Below are 13,492 nucleotides of genomic sequence, written 5' to 3'. Positions count from 1 at the left end.
GTCACGCTGACACCGACCGCCCCCCCACCCCCCCGCCCTCGCTGGCCTCTCCAGCTGCGCTGCTGTACAGCCAAGGGGCTTCTAGAGCAGATTCCTGCAGCACAGCACAGCTACACTCTGTGTGTAACACAACTAGCACAGCACGGCTACACTCTGTGTATAACACAGCTAGCACAGTATGGCTACACTCTGTGTAAAACAAAACTAGCACAGCACAGCTACACTCTGTGTGTAACACAACTAGCACAGCACAGCTACACTCTGTGTAAAACACAACTAGCACAGCACAGCTACACTCTGTGTATAACACAACTAGCACAGCATGGCTACACTCTGTGTGTAACACAACTAGCACAGCACGGCTACACTCTGTGTATAACACAACTAGCACAGCACGGCTACACTCTGTGTATAACACAACTAGCACAGTATGGCTACACTCTGTGTATAACACAACTAGCACAGCACGGCTACACTCTGTGTAAAACACAACTAGCACAGCATGGCTATGTGCTGTGCAAAACACAACTAGCACAGCACGGCTACACTCTGTGTAAAACAAAACTAGCACAGCACAGCTACACTCTGTGTGTAACACAGCTAGCACAGCACGGCTACACTCTATGTAAAACACAACTAGCACAGCACAGCTACACTCTGTGTAAAACAAAACTAGCACAGCACAGCTACACTCTGTGTATAACACAACTAGCACAGCACAGCTACACTCTGTGTGTAACACAGCTAGCACAGCACAGCTACACTCTGTGTATAACACAACTAGCACAGCACAGCTACACTCTGTGTAAAACACAACTAGCACAGCACGGCTACACTCTGTGTAAAACACAACTAGCACAGCACGGCTACACTGTGTAAAACACAACTAGCACAGCACAGCTACACTCTGTGTAAAACACAACTAGCACAGCACAGCTACACTCTGTGTAAAACACAACTAGCACAGCACGGCTACACTGTGTGTAAAACACAACTAGCACAGCACAGCTACACTCTGTGTAAAACACAACTAGCACAGCACGGCTACACTCTGTGTAAAACAAAACTAGCACAGCATGGCTACACTCTGTGTATAACACAACTAGCACAGCATGGCTACACTCTGTGTATAACACAACAAGCACAGCACGGCTACACTCTGTGTATAACACAACTAGCACAGCACAGCTACACTCTGTGTAAAACACAGCTAGCAAAGCACGGCTACACTGTGTAAAATAGGATGGTTGGATAGGTTCAAGATTCGCTGGCACAGAGAGGAAAACAAAGGAGGAGTTTTTTTAGTATTTTTTGTGTAATGCAGGCCATCTGAGAATAGTCCGTTTCCAGTTACTCTGAGAGTCTGCACGGTCACTCCAAAATTATCTGCAGGTGTGAATCTACTCCAGAAGGGCCCAGCTTTCGTATTATGTGTGCCTGTGAGCCATTTAACCCTTTGAAGAATAGGTTTCTTTATTTTTTAATTTTCTTTTAAAATTCCAAGTCACTGTTTTAGAACTCCATTGATTTTAGTTACCAGTAGTGACGGTTACATCAGCTTTAGAATGTTCATATAGGAACATTCTAATCACGTATTTGTGATTACCTCGTAGGGTTAAAATATGGCTGTTACAGGAGAATTTGCAGGACAGCTTGGGGACTCTGTGGGGAAATAAAACTATGGGCCATCCCTGAGTGTTTCGATCAGATCAGTCAAGGATCGACTCAACTGTAACCTGCTTTAACCGGTTTTATTTGCTGTGATAGATCTCTTATAGCATTTTTCTGCTACATTCCATTCTACCGCTACTTTACACCAGGCTGGCCAGTGGAGGATGGGCTCCCCCTCTATAGCTGGGTTCCTCCTGAGATTTCTTCCCATTGGGGAGTTTTTTCTTGCCACAGTGTTTGAGGGTTTTTCTCCCTACTGGGAATTTTTTTTACCTTGTGCTTTGGGTTCAGGCCTGGTGTTTGACCTGCTTTCTGTGTTTCTTGCCTTGCTGCTCTGTAAAGCGTCTTTGTGACAGTTCTTCGTAAAAAGCATGATACAAATGAAATTGAATTAAATGGAATTGAATAAACCAGCTACAGAGTACTTTCCCCGAGGGTTCATTTCAGATGGACCTTTTCCGGAAAGCTGTCATTTTTTTGTACGTACATCATTATTTGTACTTTGGATGTCATCCCCACCCTTGTTAAATTGGCCAGTGTTAATTCAAGTGTAACAGAAATTTATACGAATCCAGTTTGGCCACAGTGGACTCGTATAAGCTCTGTGAGAGTTGATTTACCACTGAACATTTTACTGTGCGGAACGGAAAAACACTTCCAGAAAACCCTTCTGTTAATACGTTATAACGGGCCGGTCCAAGAACACATACGTGGCCGTACGAAACACACCGTGCCCAAAGAGAGCACGTGTCCTTTGCTTCTGCATTCTAACCCTCTCCGATAATCTGTTTTTCTTTTGCAACAGCGACGGTTTACTGGACTGAGTCATTGCAAATTGACTTTTGGGATGTTTCCCCCCCCGCCCCCTCCCCCAGGCTATTTTTGAACTTGTTGATAAAAATCTAAGACGTACAACTGCCTTTTGGGATATTTACTCGGGAACGTGTCAGAGTTAACTGAGACAACACAGAAATCAACGCGCTGACAAGAAAACGCCGGGCTGGGGCGGAAGTTCACTGCGCGAAATGGCCCCGTTACGTAACCCGCTAGCGAGGCTTTAGAAGCCGCGAAATAAATTAAAAACGTAAAAACGAACCCATCCGCCTTATCGGACAAGAGGAATGTGAGGCTGCGGTGTAAATCTAAAACACACACGGGTTCAACCTGCAGAGCCAGAGCCAGAGCCAGAGGCAGTGATTTGTGTTTATTAGCAGTTAGCGAACAAACCTGTGCCATACTGTGGAGAACACAAAATAGCTGGAGTCTGAGAGGATGCGCTTTCGGGTCGGAAGCCTGTGTGAAAAATCGCTTCAGTGCTTTCTTTGAGACGCTGATCCGTCACAGAGATTCCCGTTGTGAGGGAATTCTTCCTCACAACCGTTTACATGAATGCACGTTAGCTTTACAAGACAGTGACAGCTCCATGTTATACACTTGTATCTCTATTACATTACATTACAGGCATTTAGCAGACACTCTTATCCAGAGCGACTTACACAACTTTTACATTGTATCCATTTATACAGCTGGATATATACTGAAGCAATTTCGGTTAAGTACCTTGCTCAAGGGTACAACGGCAGTGTCCTACCCGGGAATCGAACCTGCAACCTTTCGGTTACAAGCCCAGTTCCTTACCCACTGTGCTACACTCCGTCCTGCACTTACATTGCACTTGTGTCGTTATCTTGATGTCCTAGTTTTACTTACCGTAACTTTCTGACCTGGCCTATGCTTACTGTGTGAGCTGGACCTGGTGTGTTCACGGCTATGAATAACTGTTACATAGTGAGCATTGTACCTTTTTGTCGGACCTGTGTTTTGTAGTTCTAATGACCTTCGGTATGCACGTATAGCACGTCGCTTTGGATAAAAGCATCAGCCAAATAAATGTAATGCTTGTAATGTACTACATATCCCACAGTGCAGGCCACTCAGTGCTTCAGGAGAGCCTGTGCTGGCTGAGGGAGAGTCACAACTCTCCCTGACGATAGCTGTGGATGTTAGCGCCTTGCAGGGAGGAACTAGTCCAGTGGTAACCAGAGTAACCGTGGCTCCTCCCCTCAGACCTGTGGAATCCTGGTAATATGAAAAATGATGACAGGCAGGCCTGGACCTGCAATAGGCTGCAATATAGCAATTGTACAATTATGACTAAAATTCATTCGTAAATTTATAGAAAACTGGAAAAATTCCTGGTAATAATTTAAAACAGTTTAAGATAAGGTTGATTTATCGTTGCATGAATAGATATGAGACAGCCAAACACAGCTAAGTAAGTCCCTGGATGTGTTACTGGGTCATATTTCACCGTGTCTGGCCTCGATGTTGTATTTATGGGATGCAATACCTGATAGATGAGACTCCCGTCCACTAAATCCCAGATTAGCTGTAAGTGCTTGTTGGATTAGAGTATAATAATGTGTTTTTAATGAATACTGTGGAATAATCCTTCACCTTGTGCAATGTGTTGTGTGGGTCCAGTGTGAACACATTTGTATGACTCCAGACTGTGTGACTCCAGATTCACGAGTAGATGACTAACTGACGTTCCATCTTGTGCAGGAGTGTGGTATTTTATGCAATTTAAATGGCTTCTCAGAAATTTAATTTCACCGAAGTAGATAATTTGTCATTTGAACACTTACTGCAGCCTGTTGGTTTTGTACGATTCTGATAAGCTGTTCAGTATGTTCATAAATGCTCCATGTAGCATGTACAGCAGCTTCCTTCCTTTGCATGTTCCTAACAAGTAATTTACAAAGGCTTAGCATGGACATTCCATGCAAGCTGTGCTAGGATCTTGGCAATGATTTAAATGTAGTTTGTGTCACAATGGCTTTGCCCTGTAGCTACTGAGCTACTGTATGCTGGTCTTGTAACCTGGTCCGGTAACTTAAAGGTCGCAGGTTCGATTCCCGAGTAGGACGCTGCCGTTGTACCCTTGAGCAAGGTACTTAACCTGCATTGCTTCAGTATATATATCCAGCTGTATAAATGGATGCTCTGTAAAAAGTTGTGTTAGTCACTCTGGATAAGAGCGTCTGCTAAATGCCTGTAATGTAATGTGTGCTTGAGGAAGTTTTTAATTTTGAGTGTGGGTGAAATGACTCTGAGAGCAAGCAGTACAGCTGGCTTCAGGGGACTTATTTACGCCCTTCCTTGTGTTCAGTGTGATTAAAATGCTCGGGACCCACAGCTCCATCTGGGCCCACAGCACCGTGGGATTTGGAGTGTAAAAACCTTGGTTGTTTGTCATGACTACCCATCTTCCGCCGTGGCCTGAAGACTCATCTCTTCAGACTATACCTAGACTAACCACCACCACGCTGTATATTTCACTCTAAATCTCCTCCCCCCCCCCTTTTTCATGACACTTGTTACATGTTGCCCCATCCCAGCACTTTTTTGGTGATTTGTATTTCTCCTTATACTGTAGCTTATTCTTCTGCCTAGTTGACTTTGCAGAGGTTAGGTCTGAATAGTGTTCACTGTGTGAACTAAACTGTGTTCTTGGCTAGAAATGGCTGTATAAAATAAGTATTGTACCTTACTGAACCTGTGTTTAGCAGTTGTCTATGACCGTGAAATGCACTTTTTGTACGTCGCTTTGGATAAAGCGTCTGCCAAATAAATGTAATGTAATGACTTTAGACAGACTGTTCCCAGGAAATTTCTGACAAACTCAAGAGCAGGATTCCAGGGAAATCCGCTTTATCTGATGCCACATGGCTGCGTCACACGAGCTTACGGTCCCACCAAAATTCACACAGAAATGCTTATGAATGCTTTATAAAGCTTTATGCAGTAGTTATAACTGTAGTCGGTTTGTATGTATATGCGTCAGTGAGGGTGGAACACTGTCGCCTCACAGCAGGTTAGGCTGAGAGTCTAAATTGCCTGTAGGTATGAGTGTGTGAATGAGTGGTGTGTCTGCCCTGTGATGGATTACTGACCTGTTCAGGGTGTGTTCCTGCCTCTCGCCCAATGCATGCTGGGACAGGCTCCAGCACCCCCCCCCCCCCACCCCCCACCCGTGACCCTGACCTGGAATAAGCAGGCTAGATAATAGATTGATGGATGGATGAATGTGTCGATGAGTTTAACCTGCGTACTAAAAATGTATTCTCTGGAATGCAAATGGGAGCGGGCAGTGAATTACATTTTTACCTTTTCTTTTCTTTTTGTCTTCAGATGGACAGAAGCGGAAAAAGTCGCTGCGGAGGAAGCTGGATTCCTTAGCCAAGGAGAAAAGCAAAGACAAAGGTACAGCAGAGCGCCACTGCCGACATGATTTATCTCGCGCGGTGATGTCATCGGAACATTGCTGGAGGATGAGTGGGTTGTTCATTATTGCGAGTCGTTGCAAATTTTTTTATTTTTTTTTCATGTTCATGTGATGCTGTTGCTAGGTGACTAGATGTAATGAAAACCAAAAACCAAAAAAAGAAAAAAAAAGGAAAAAAAGAAAAACGTCTGGTCTGTTCTTTTTAAAGATGACCTGTTCTGTTGGTATTCTGCACTGTAACTCTGTGAAAGTGATCTCGCCTCTCTCGTTACACTCTGTAGCTTTTTTAAATTTTTTTATTTTTTTAAGATCGCCCAGGCGGCTCTTTGTTCTTGCAAGGACGCCACACACACACACACACACACACACACACACGCACACACACTGCAGTCCTGGAAGCACATGAGAGGAACAGAAGTTTGTTCTCGCACCCTCGAACCGAATCACAGGCTGCCAGAATTACGCTCGCTATTAGGCCATATTCTTGAGAAATGAGGCGACTCCCTTTTTAAGAGACGTCTTGGGTTCGGACCGTTGGGTCGGACAGTCGGTCCCAGCAGCCTGTGAGAGAGCGTGTGAGGCCAGAGGATTCTGGGTCTTAAGGGAGGGGCGGGGGGAGGAAGTTAGATGCAGTGTGTCGTCCCTGTGTCTGCGTGGAGCTCTCTGCCCGGGTATCTATTTCCTATTTATGTAGCCTGCGAGTACAATCTCAGACTCGCCCCATGAGTAAGCATAGTATGTGGAATGTTAAGCTAATGGTACACACACATACAAGAAGAACACGTGTACACACACACACACGCACACAGACAACACGCACACGCGTACACACTAATTTTCACGGAAACATTCACCATTTAATAGCTCAAATGATGATAAAACGGAGACACTGCTATCTTTCCCCCCCCCCCCCCCCTCGCCCCCATACCCCCCAGCCTGCGATAGCATCACTGTTGGTTTTTCCAGCGTGTGAGTGAGTAAAGATAGCTCCTCCGAGCCGTGGGAGAGGGGGGTTGTGGGATTGCGGCCCGCTGTTTCGGACTCTTTGTTCTGTCACAGCTGGGCTCTGTTTCCTCACGCGGCGGTGGATTGGGCCGCTGGCGGGCGGGCGGGCGGGCGGCGGGAAAATGGAGTCTTTGATCAGTTTCGCCGGAGTCTCGCGGCTCTCTCTCTCTCTCTGAGTCTCTCTCTCTCTCTGTCTCCCTCTCCCTCTCCCTCTCTCTCTCTCTCTCTCTCTCTCTGAGTCTCTCTCTCTCTCTGTCTCTCTCTCCCTCTCTCTCTCTCTGAGTCTCTCTCTCTCGTTCTCTCTCTCTCTCTCTGTCTCTCTCTCTCTCTCCCTCCCTCCATCTCTCTCTCTCTATCTCTCTGTCTCTCTCTCTCTGTCTCTCTATCTCTCTGTCTCTCTATCTCTCTCTCTGTCTCTCTAACTTTTTTTCTCTCTGTCGCTCTCTCTCTCTCTCTTTTTCTCTGTCTCTCCCTCCCTCTCTCTCTATATCTCAATTCAATTTCAATTTCAAAGTGCTTTATTGGCATGACAAATATAGGCACTTGTGTTGCCAAAGCAGTGGTTATAACATACAACTATATACAATTAATCCGTTATATAAAAAAAAAAATAATAATAAAATAAAATAAATTAAAAAAAAAAATAAAAAAAAAAAATATATATATATATATACAAAAATATCAGTAAGTGATGTTAGGTGTGTGTGTGTGTGTCTGACTATCTGTGTGTTATGTGCATGAGTGAATATTATGTGTCTGCTTGTACATGTGTATGCTGTGTGTAAATGTGTGCATGAGGTGGTCACACATTGTCCCTCAGAGTATGGCAGGAGAACACAAATTGTGCTGCTAATATGCAGCAGCCTTTTTCTTCTCCTAATAGGTAGGGTAATCTATCGTCATTGGGTATATCTCTCTCTCTCTCTCTCTCTCTCTCTGTGGGCCGGGCGTTCTCAGCTGCTTCTGCCAACGTAACGAGGGGGGGGGCGGAGTCACCGGGTGCGACTCTCGTCATAAAGAGCGCTTCCTCCAACGACTGTGCGTCTCCGCGGTAACCGAGCACAGGAGTGTGAGCTTGTATGTGGCGGCAGTGTAGCATAATGGGAAAAAAGCTGCTCTTGTAACCTAAAGGTCACGGGTTCGATACCCGGGTTGGACACTGCTGTTGTGCCCTTGAGCAAGGTACTTAACCTGCATTGCTTCAGCACTGTATATATCCAGCTGTATCAATGTAAATTCTGAGTAAAATTGGGCAAGTCTCTCTGGATAGGAGCGTCTGCTAAATGCCTGTAATGTAATGTAGCTTCACTGTTGACCGGGTGGCCAAAGACTTTACGCAAAACAGTCAGGCGGGGGTTCCTGTTTTAATCGCTGCAAAGCCAACCTTTCCACTCTTTTTTTTTTTTAGGATTATAGAAGCTAGATCTGCAGATGGGACAGTCCCTCAAGAATCCCGTCCCATGTGTTCAGTGGTGGAATGTAACGTCTTTCGTAAAATGACAAACTGAGTCCAAGGATCTGTTCCACAGCCCTGCATGACATTGGATAGGGGGGGGGGGGGTGGGTAACTGCAAGGGGGGGTTCGACAATGCCCCAAAACCAAATCCTCCTGTTTGTACATAGATTTCAATGAACTGAATGAGTTGATTTATATCGCCTCTATTTCTCCGCTATCCTCGGACTGCCCTGGTTCCTTTGTGTTTGCGAAACGGTACCTAGTTAAAACAGCATTCCTCGCAGTGTGTCTGTAACCGCAGCTCAGATGGAGTGGTTTGTTTTGGCAGGCTGATCCCTCTTAGTGTGAGGCTAATGATGAGCGACTCTGAGCGCTGGTGAACTCTGTCTGTAATGGGAATAAAGGAAAGAGCTGAAGGAAAATGACTGTATTATCAGTGATCTTACGAAGGTACAGCTGTTGAAATGTATAGGCTGTTGTTTAAAGCTGTTGTCAAGAGCCTGGATGTCACGCTGGATTTTTCTGCAGTGGTTTTTTTCATTGCTGAATGGCTTCCGTATTAAAATAAAAGCCCAAAAGTGAGTCAGTGTGCTTTTATCAAACCTGCACTTACACAGTGCTGAGATTAAGCCACAGGCTGAGGTTGTAGGCACCCTTTGTTAAGAGGCTGACATGATAATCAGTTTTAAGATATGTTTATCTGGGCGCTACCGTATTTACTGTATCTGGATTTCTTACATGTGGTCTGCTATCTACGGTTCTGATATCTATGGTCATACCAATTTAAAAAAACAAAACAAAAATTGCAGATGCAATGAATTACCCAAGTAAATTAATTAATATGCAAAAAGCTGCTGAAACAGATTCAGGTGGCGTCAGTTCAATAGGCTGTTTTTTTTCTATTTGTGAACACGATTTGTAAACAGAAGAAGGTAACCTGCCAATGAAACCAAGTGATATATTGATGAAGATTACATATACTATAGTATTATTATACCGATGACCAGTGGAATACAGATGCTTTAAATGAACATGTTCATGAAGGTCATTGCATACTTGTTGGTTGGCACAGATTAGGGATACTTTCGCAGTGTTCCAAATGTAGTTTTCAGTGTCGGATGTATTTACCCGGTCAGCTGTTTCGTTACCTGGGCTGACAGCCAATGAATTACCTGCATGTATTGTGTGCTGGGTGATAAGGATCACAGGTCTAAGCAGAAGTGCTTTTGACTCGGCCTGGTTCTTGCTTTACTCTGTTTTGAACTGTGTCCTTACCTTTTTCTCTCTTTTTTTCCCCTCTCACTTCCCTCTTCCTCCCCTCCCTCCTCTATCCGCTGCCCGCCCCTCCTTCCCTGCCCTGCCCGCCCTCCTTCACCCTGCCCTGGCTCCGCCCATGCTGGCCCCGCCTCCTCCCTCACCCTTCCGGCCCGCTCCTCTCACCCTGCCCTGCCCCGCCCATGTCATGGCCCCGCCCCCCCTTCACTGTCCTGGCCCCGCCCCATGTCCTGGCCCCGCCTCCTCCCTCTCACCCTGCCCCGCCCCTGGCCTCGCCCCATGTCCTGGCCCCGCCTCCTCCCTCTTCCCCGCCCTGCAGAGTTTGTCCCGCAGGCTTTCGGCCTGCCCCTTTGGCAGGTGATCGCTAACGACCGCTCCCATAAGCAGCGGGGGGAGGCCCAGCGAGGGGAGGCGCAGCGGGGGGAGGCGCAGCGGGGGGAGCACCGGGACCCCACCGACCTGGTGTCCTCCATCCTGCAGTTCGCCATCAAGAGGCCCAGCAAGGAGCTCTCCAGCAGCACCTCCTCCCTCAGCTCCACCTCCGAGACGCCCAACGAGTCCACCTCCCCCAACACCCCCGAGCCCGCCCCCCGCGCACGCAGACGGGTGAGTCACACCCTCCCACCCCTCTCTCCTCTCCTCTCATCCCTCTCTCCTCCCACCCCCTTACCTGCCATCCCTCTTTCCTCTCACCCTCTCTCCCCCTCCATCCCTCTCCCTCACCCTCCTGCCATCCTCCTCTCCCACCTCTCTCCTCTCCTCTCATCCCTCCCCTCTCCTCTTCTCCCCTCTCCTCCTCACCCCTCTCTCCCTCTTCCTCTCACCCTCTCTCCCTCCATCCTTCTCTCCTCTCCTCATCCCTCCCTCTCCCCTTCCTCTCATCCCTCTCCTCCACCCCTCTCTCCTCCCCACCATCCCTCTTTCTCCACCCCTCTCCCTGCCATCCTCTCTCTCTCCTCACCCTTCTCTCGCCATCCCCTCTTTCCCTTCTCCCACCCCTTACCTGCCATCCCTCTTTCCTCTCACCCCTCTCCCCTGCCATCCCTCTCTCCTCTCATCCTTCTGTCCTCACAATACTCTTTTTCCACCCCTCTATCTTTTCCTCCCACCCCTCTCTCCTCCCATCCCCCTCTACTCTCACCCTCTCTTTCCCCTCCCCTCTTTCCTCTCACCCCTCTCGCCAGCCATCCCTCTTCCCCTCCCCTCTCTCCTGCCATCCCTCCCTCCTCTCCTCCCACCCCTCTGTTTTCCCATCCCTCTCTCCTCCCACCCCTCCCTCCCCTCACCCCTCTCTTTCCACCCCTCTCTCCCCTCATCCCTCTCTCTGGCCCCACTGTAGTCACACACACCCCCCCGTCTTTGATTTACAGTTTGGCAGGAATTCTTCTGTTGAGAATTTGTTTGGATTTGTTGCCTTGGCCTCTGGTCAGATGAAGTGCATTTTCTCCCGAACCTAATACTCCAGCTGCTTTACAAACTTAGTTGTTGAACTGTAATTATTGTGGGGGTTGGGGGGGGGGGGGGTTACGTACATTTTACATCTCTTGTAAATTTGCCTCAAAAGCTGTTCAGTGCTTCATACTGTAGATAATGTGCTAATAATCCTTGTATGAAGCACAGTTTTCAGTTATGCAAAAAAAAAAAAACAACATCAAAAAAAGGTTTTTGGAGCTTAGAGAAGAGAGAAAACACAGCACAAATGACCCGTGGACCCTGACAGAGTAACTAGCCTGCAAGTAGGATGCCTTCGCCAGTGGACAAAGAGCTAGGAGCTCACCATCTGCAGAGCTCAGGGGAAGGGGTGTGGGGGGTGGGGGCGGAGGAGGGAGGGGAGGGGCGGGGCCAGGTTTGGGGTGGAGGAGGGAGGGGGTGGGGGGCGTGGTGCGGGTGGACGCCAGGGGTTTGGGGTGGAGGAGGGGCGGGGCCGGGTGGGGGTGGGCGCCGGGGCCAGGGGCGGTTTGGGGTGGAGGAGGAGGGGGGGAAGATGATGTAATGCCTCCGCGTTCCCCCCCGCTGCCTCGCGGTGCGCAGGGCGGGATGTCCGTGGACTCCATCACCGACCTGGACGACAGTCAGTCCCGCCTGCTGGAGGCGCTGCAGCTCTCCCTGCCGGCCGAGGCCGCCAGCAAGAAGGAGAAGCACCGCGACAAGAAGCTCAGCCTCAACCCCATCTACCGGCAGGTGCCGCGGCTGGTGGACAGCTGCTGCCAGCACCTGGAGAAATACGGTGAGGGAGGGAGGGGGTTGGGGGGGGGGTTGGGGATGTTCCTGTCTTCAGCCACGACCTTTAAAAAAAAATTGTACGTCCCGGCGGCAGCCTCGGTGTTCCGGGAGGGTGTCCTCCAGTCTGGTGTCGCCAATGCCACCCCCTTAGCTTTACATTTTAACGCGGAGAGCATTAGCCGGAGCTGGGGGTTGGCGGAAGGGGAGGAGAGTGGGGGAGGGGGAGAGGGAGGGGGAGTGGGAACGGGGGTGGAGGTGTGGGGTTTGCTTTAGTTTCAGTTGGGCTTAGGCATACCTTAACTCTCACCAATAGACGTTTTCCTAAGATAATCAGCCCAATTTCTGTGTTGAGCAGATTAATATTTGAGTATGTTATGCATTGATACAAATCAATAAATTGTATGGGCTTTCAGTTCAGTTAGTAAAAGGGGTGGTTTGTAAAACTGTAGGTAAAGTGTTTGGTTGAATACGCCAATAATGTACTTACATGAAAATTGTAATGTAAACTACTGAATTTATTTTGTGAGCTAGCCTGAGGCAAATCTACTGTTGAAATACTTGAGCTGTTCCTGATATGCTGGCCAGCAGCTCCATCTGTGTCTGCTGATGTTCACGATGTGAAATTGTTTTCCATAATTTTCAATGCTGAACATATTTTCACCCCGTCAGGTCTTCAGACGGTCGGGATTTTTCGGGTAGGAAGTTCGAAGAAAAGAGTCAGGCAGGTAAGAGGACTTAAAGATTGCGTCGGGACATTTCACACGTATCAGACAACTGCATGGAATTACTGTGTAATAAAATTCAATGCTGTTTTCTATGTGTTTTATGCAGTTGGGTGAGTCCACGTTTAGGTTCTTTCACGGAAGTCTATCCCGTTTGAGTATGTCGTAAGGACAGGTAGTTAGAATTGATGCACTGTGTGAAACGTGTGGGGGGACGCACTGGGTGTAAGGATGCTCAAACAGCATTAAATTCAGTTTGCCATTAAGGTGACGTCAGTACCCACCCAAAATGCATTCTGTCTCCCAAATTATTTATCTCTTTGTGACTGCGGATGAGCTGATAAAAGGAGCAAGGGGGCACTTAATTACACGTGGTAATTCAAGCAGGCTTTTAGCAGACAGTGGCTAATGATTTGTGAAAAAGGTGCGTCAGCACAGGGCACTCTGTATCTCGGGAGTGTGTTGGCGTCCATGTTGACCCAGTCCTGTTGCTCATTCAGAAGCGCCGCGCACATCTGTGTATCCTCTGAAGTGAGGGTGCACGGGTGTGCAGTGGGCAGGGGCAGTGAAGTCGCAGGTAAAGTCTATATTAAAAAAAAGCTTGAATATCAGATAAAATACAGCTCTGGGTGAATCAAAACTTTCACGCGTACTGTTGTTTACAGTACCAAATGGTTCTTGTCGACTGTTCTTGGAAAGTTTGTTCAGTGTTCTCGACGGCGGTGCTTAAACAGTGGTGGACGTTGCGTTTTTTTTTTTTTCCCCCGCGCTGGATAAGCTGAGATAAAGGTGCATTCCTGAGCCAGATCTCTGGTCAGGTGTGTGTGTGTGTGTGTGTGTGAGTGTGTGAGT

At 47.8% G+C, this 13,492-nt stretch overlaps 1 protein-coding gene across 4 annotated transcripts in view; it reads left to right on the top strand.

Annotated features, from left to right (window-relative positions):
- LOC135240413 (rho GTPase-activating protein 6-like) overlaps positions 1–13,492 on the top strand; it is a 119,519-nt gene that overhangs the window by 90,950 nt on the left and 15,077 nt on the right. For all 4 annotated transcript variants that reach the window (XM_064309834.1, XM_064309833.1, XM_064309836.1 and 1 more), the window contains exons 3-6: positions 5,866–5,937; positions 10,015–10,301; positions 11,727–11,922; positions 12,588–12,643. In XM_064309834.1, coding sequence (XP_064165904.1) covers positions 5,866–5,937; positions 10,015–10,301; positions 11,727–11,922; positions 12,588–12,643 — 611 coding nt within the window. The remainder of the gene's footprint in view (positions 1–5,865; positions 5,938–10,014; positions 10,302–11,726; positions 11,923–12,587; positions 12,644–13,492) is intronic.

The sequence above is a fragment of the Anguilla rostrata genome, chromosome 15, assembly GCF_018555375.3.
Source record: "Anguilla rostrata isolate EN2019 chromosome 15, ASM1855537v3, whole genome shotgun sequence".
NCBI lineage: Eukaryota > Metazoa > Chordata > Actinopteri > Anguilliformes > Anguillidae > Anguilla > Anguilla rostrata.
This window is presented reverse-complemented; position numbering and strand designations above follow the sequence as displayed.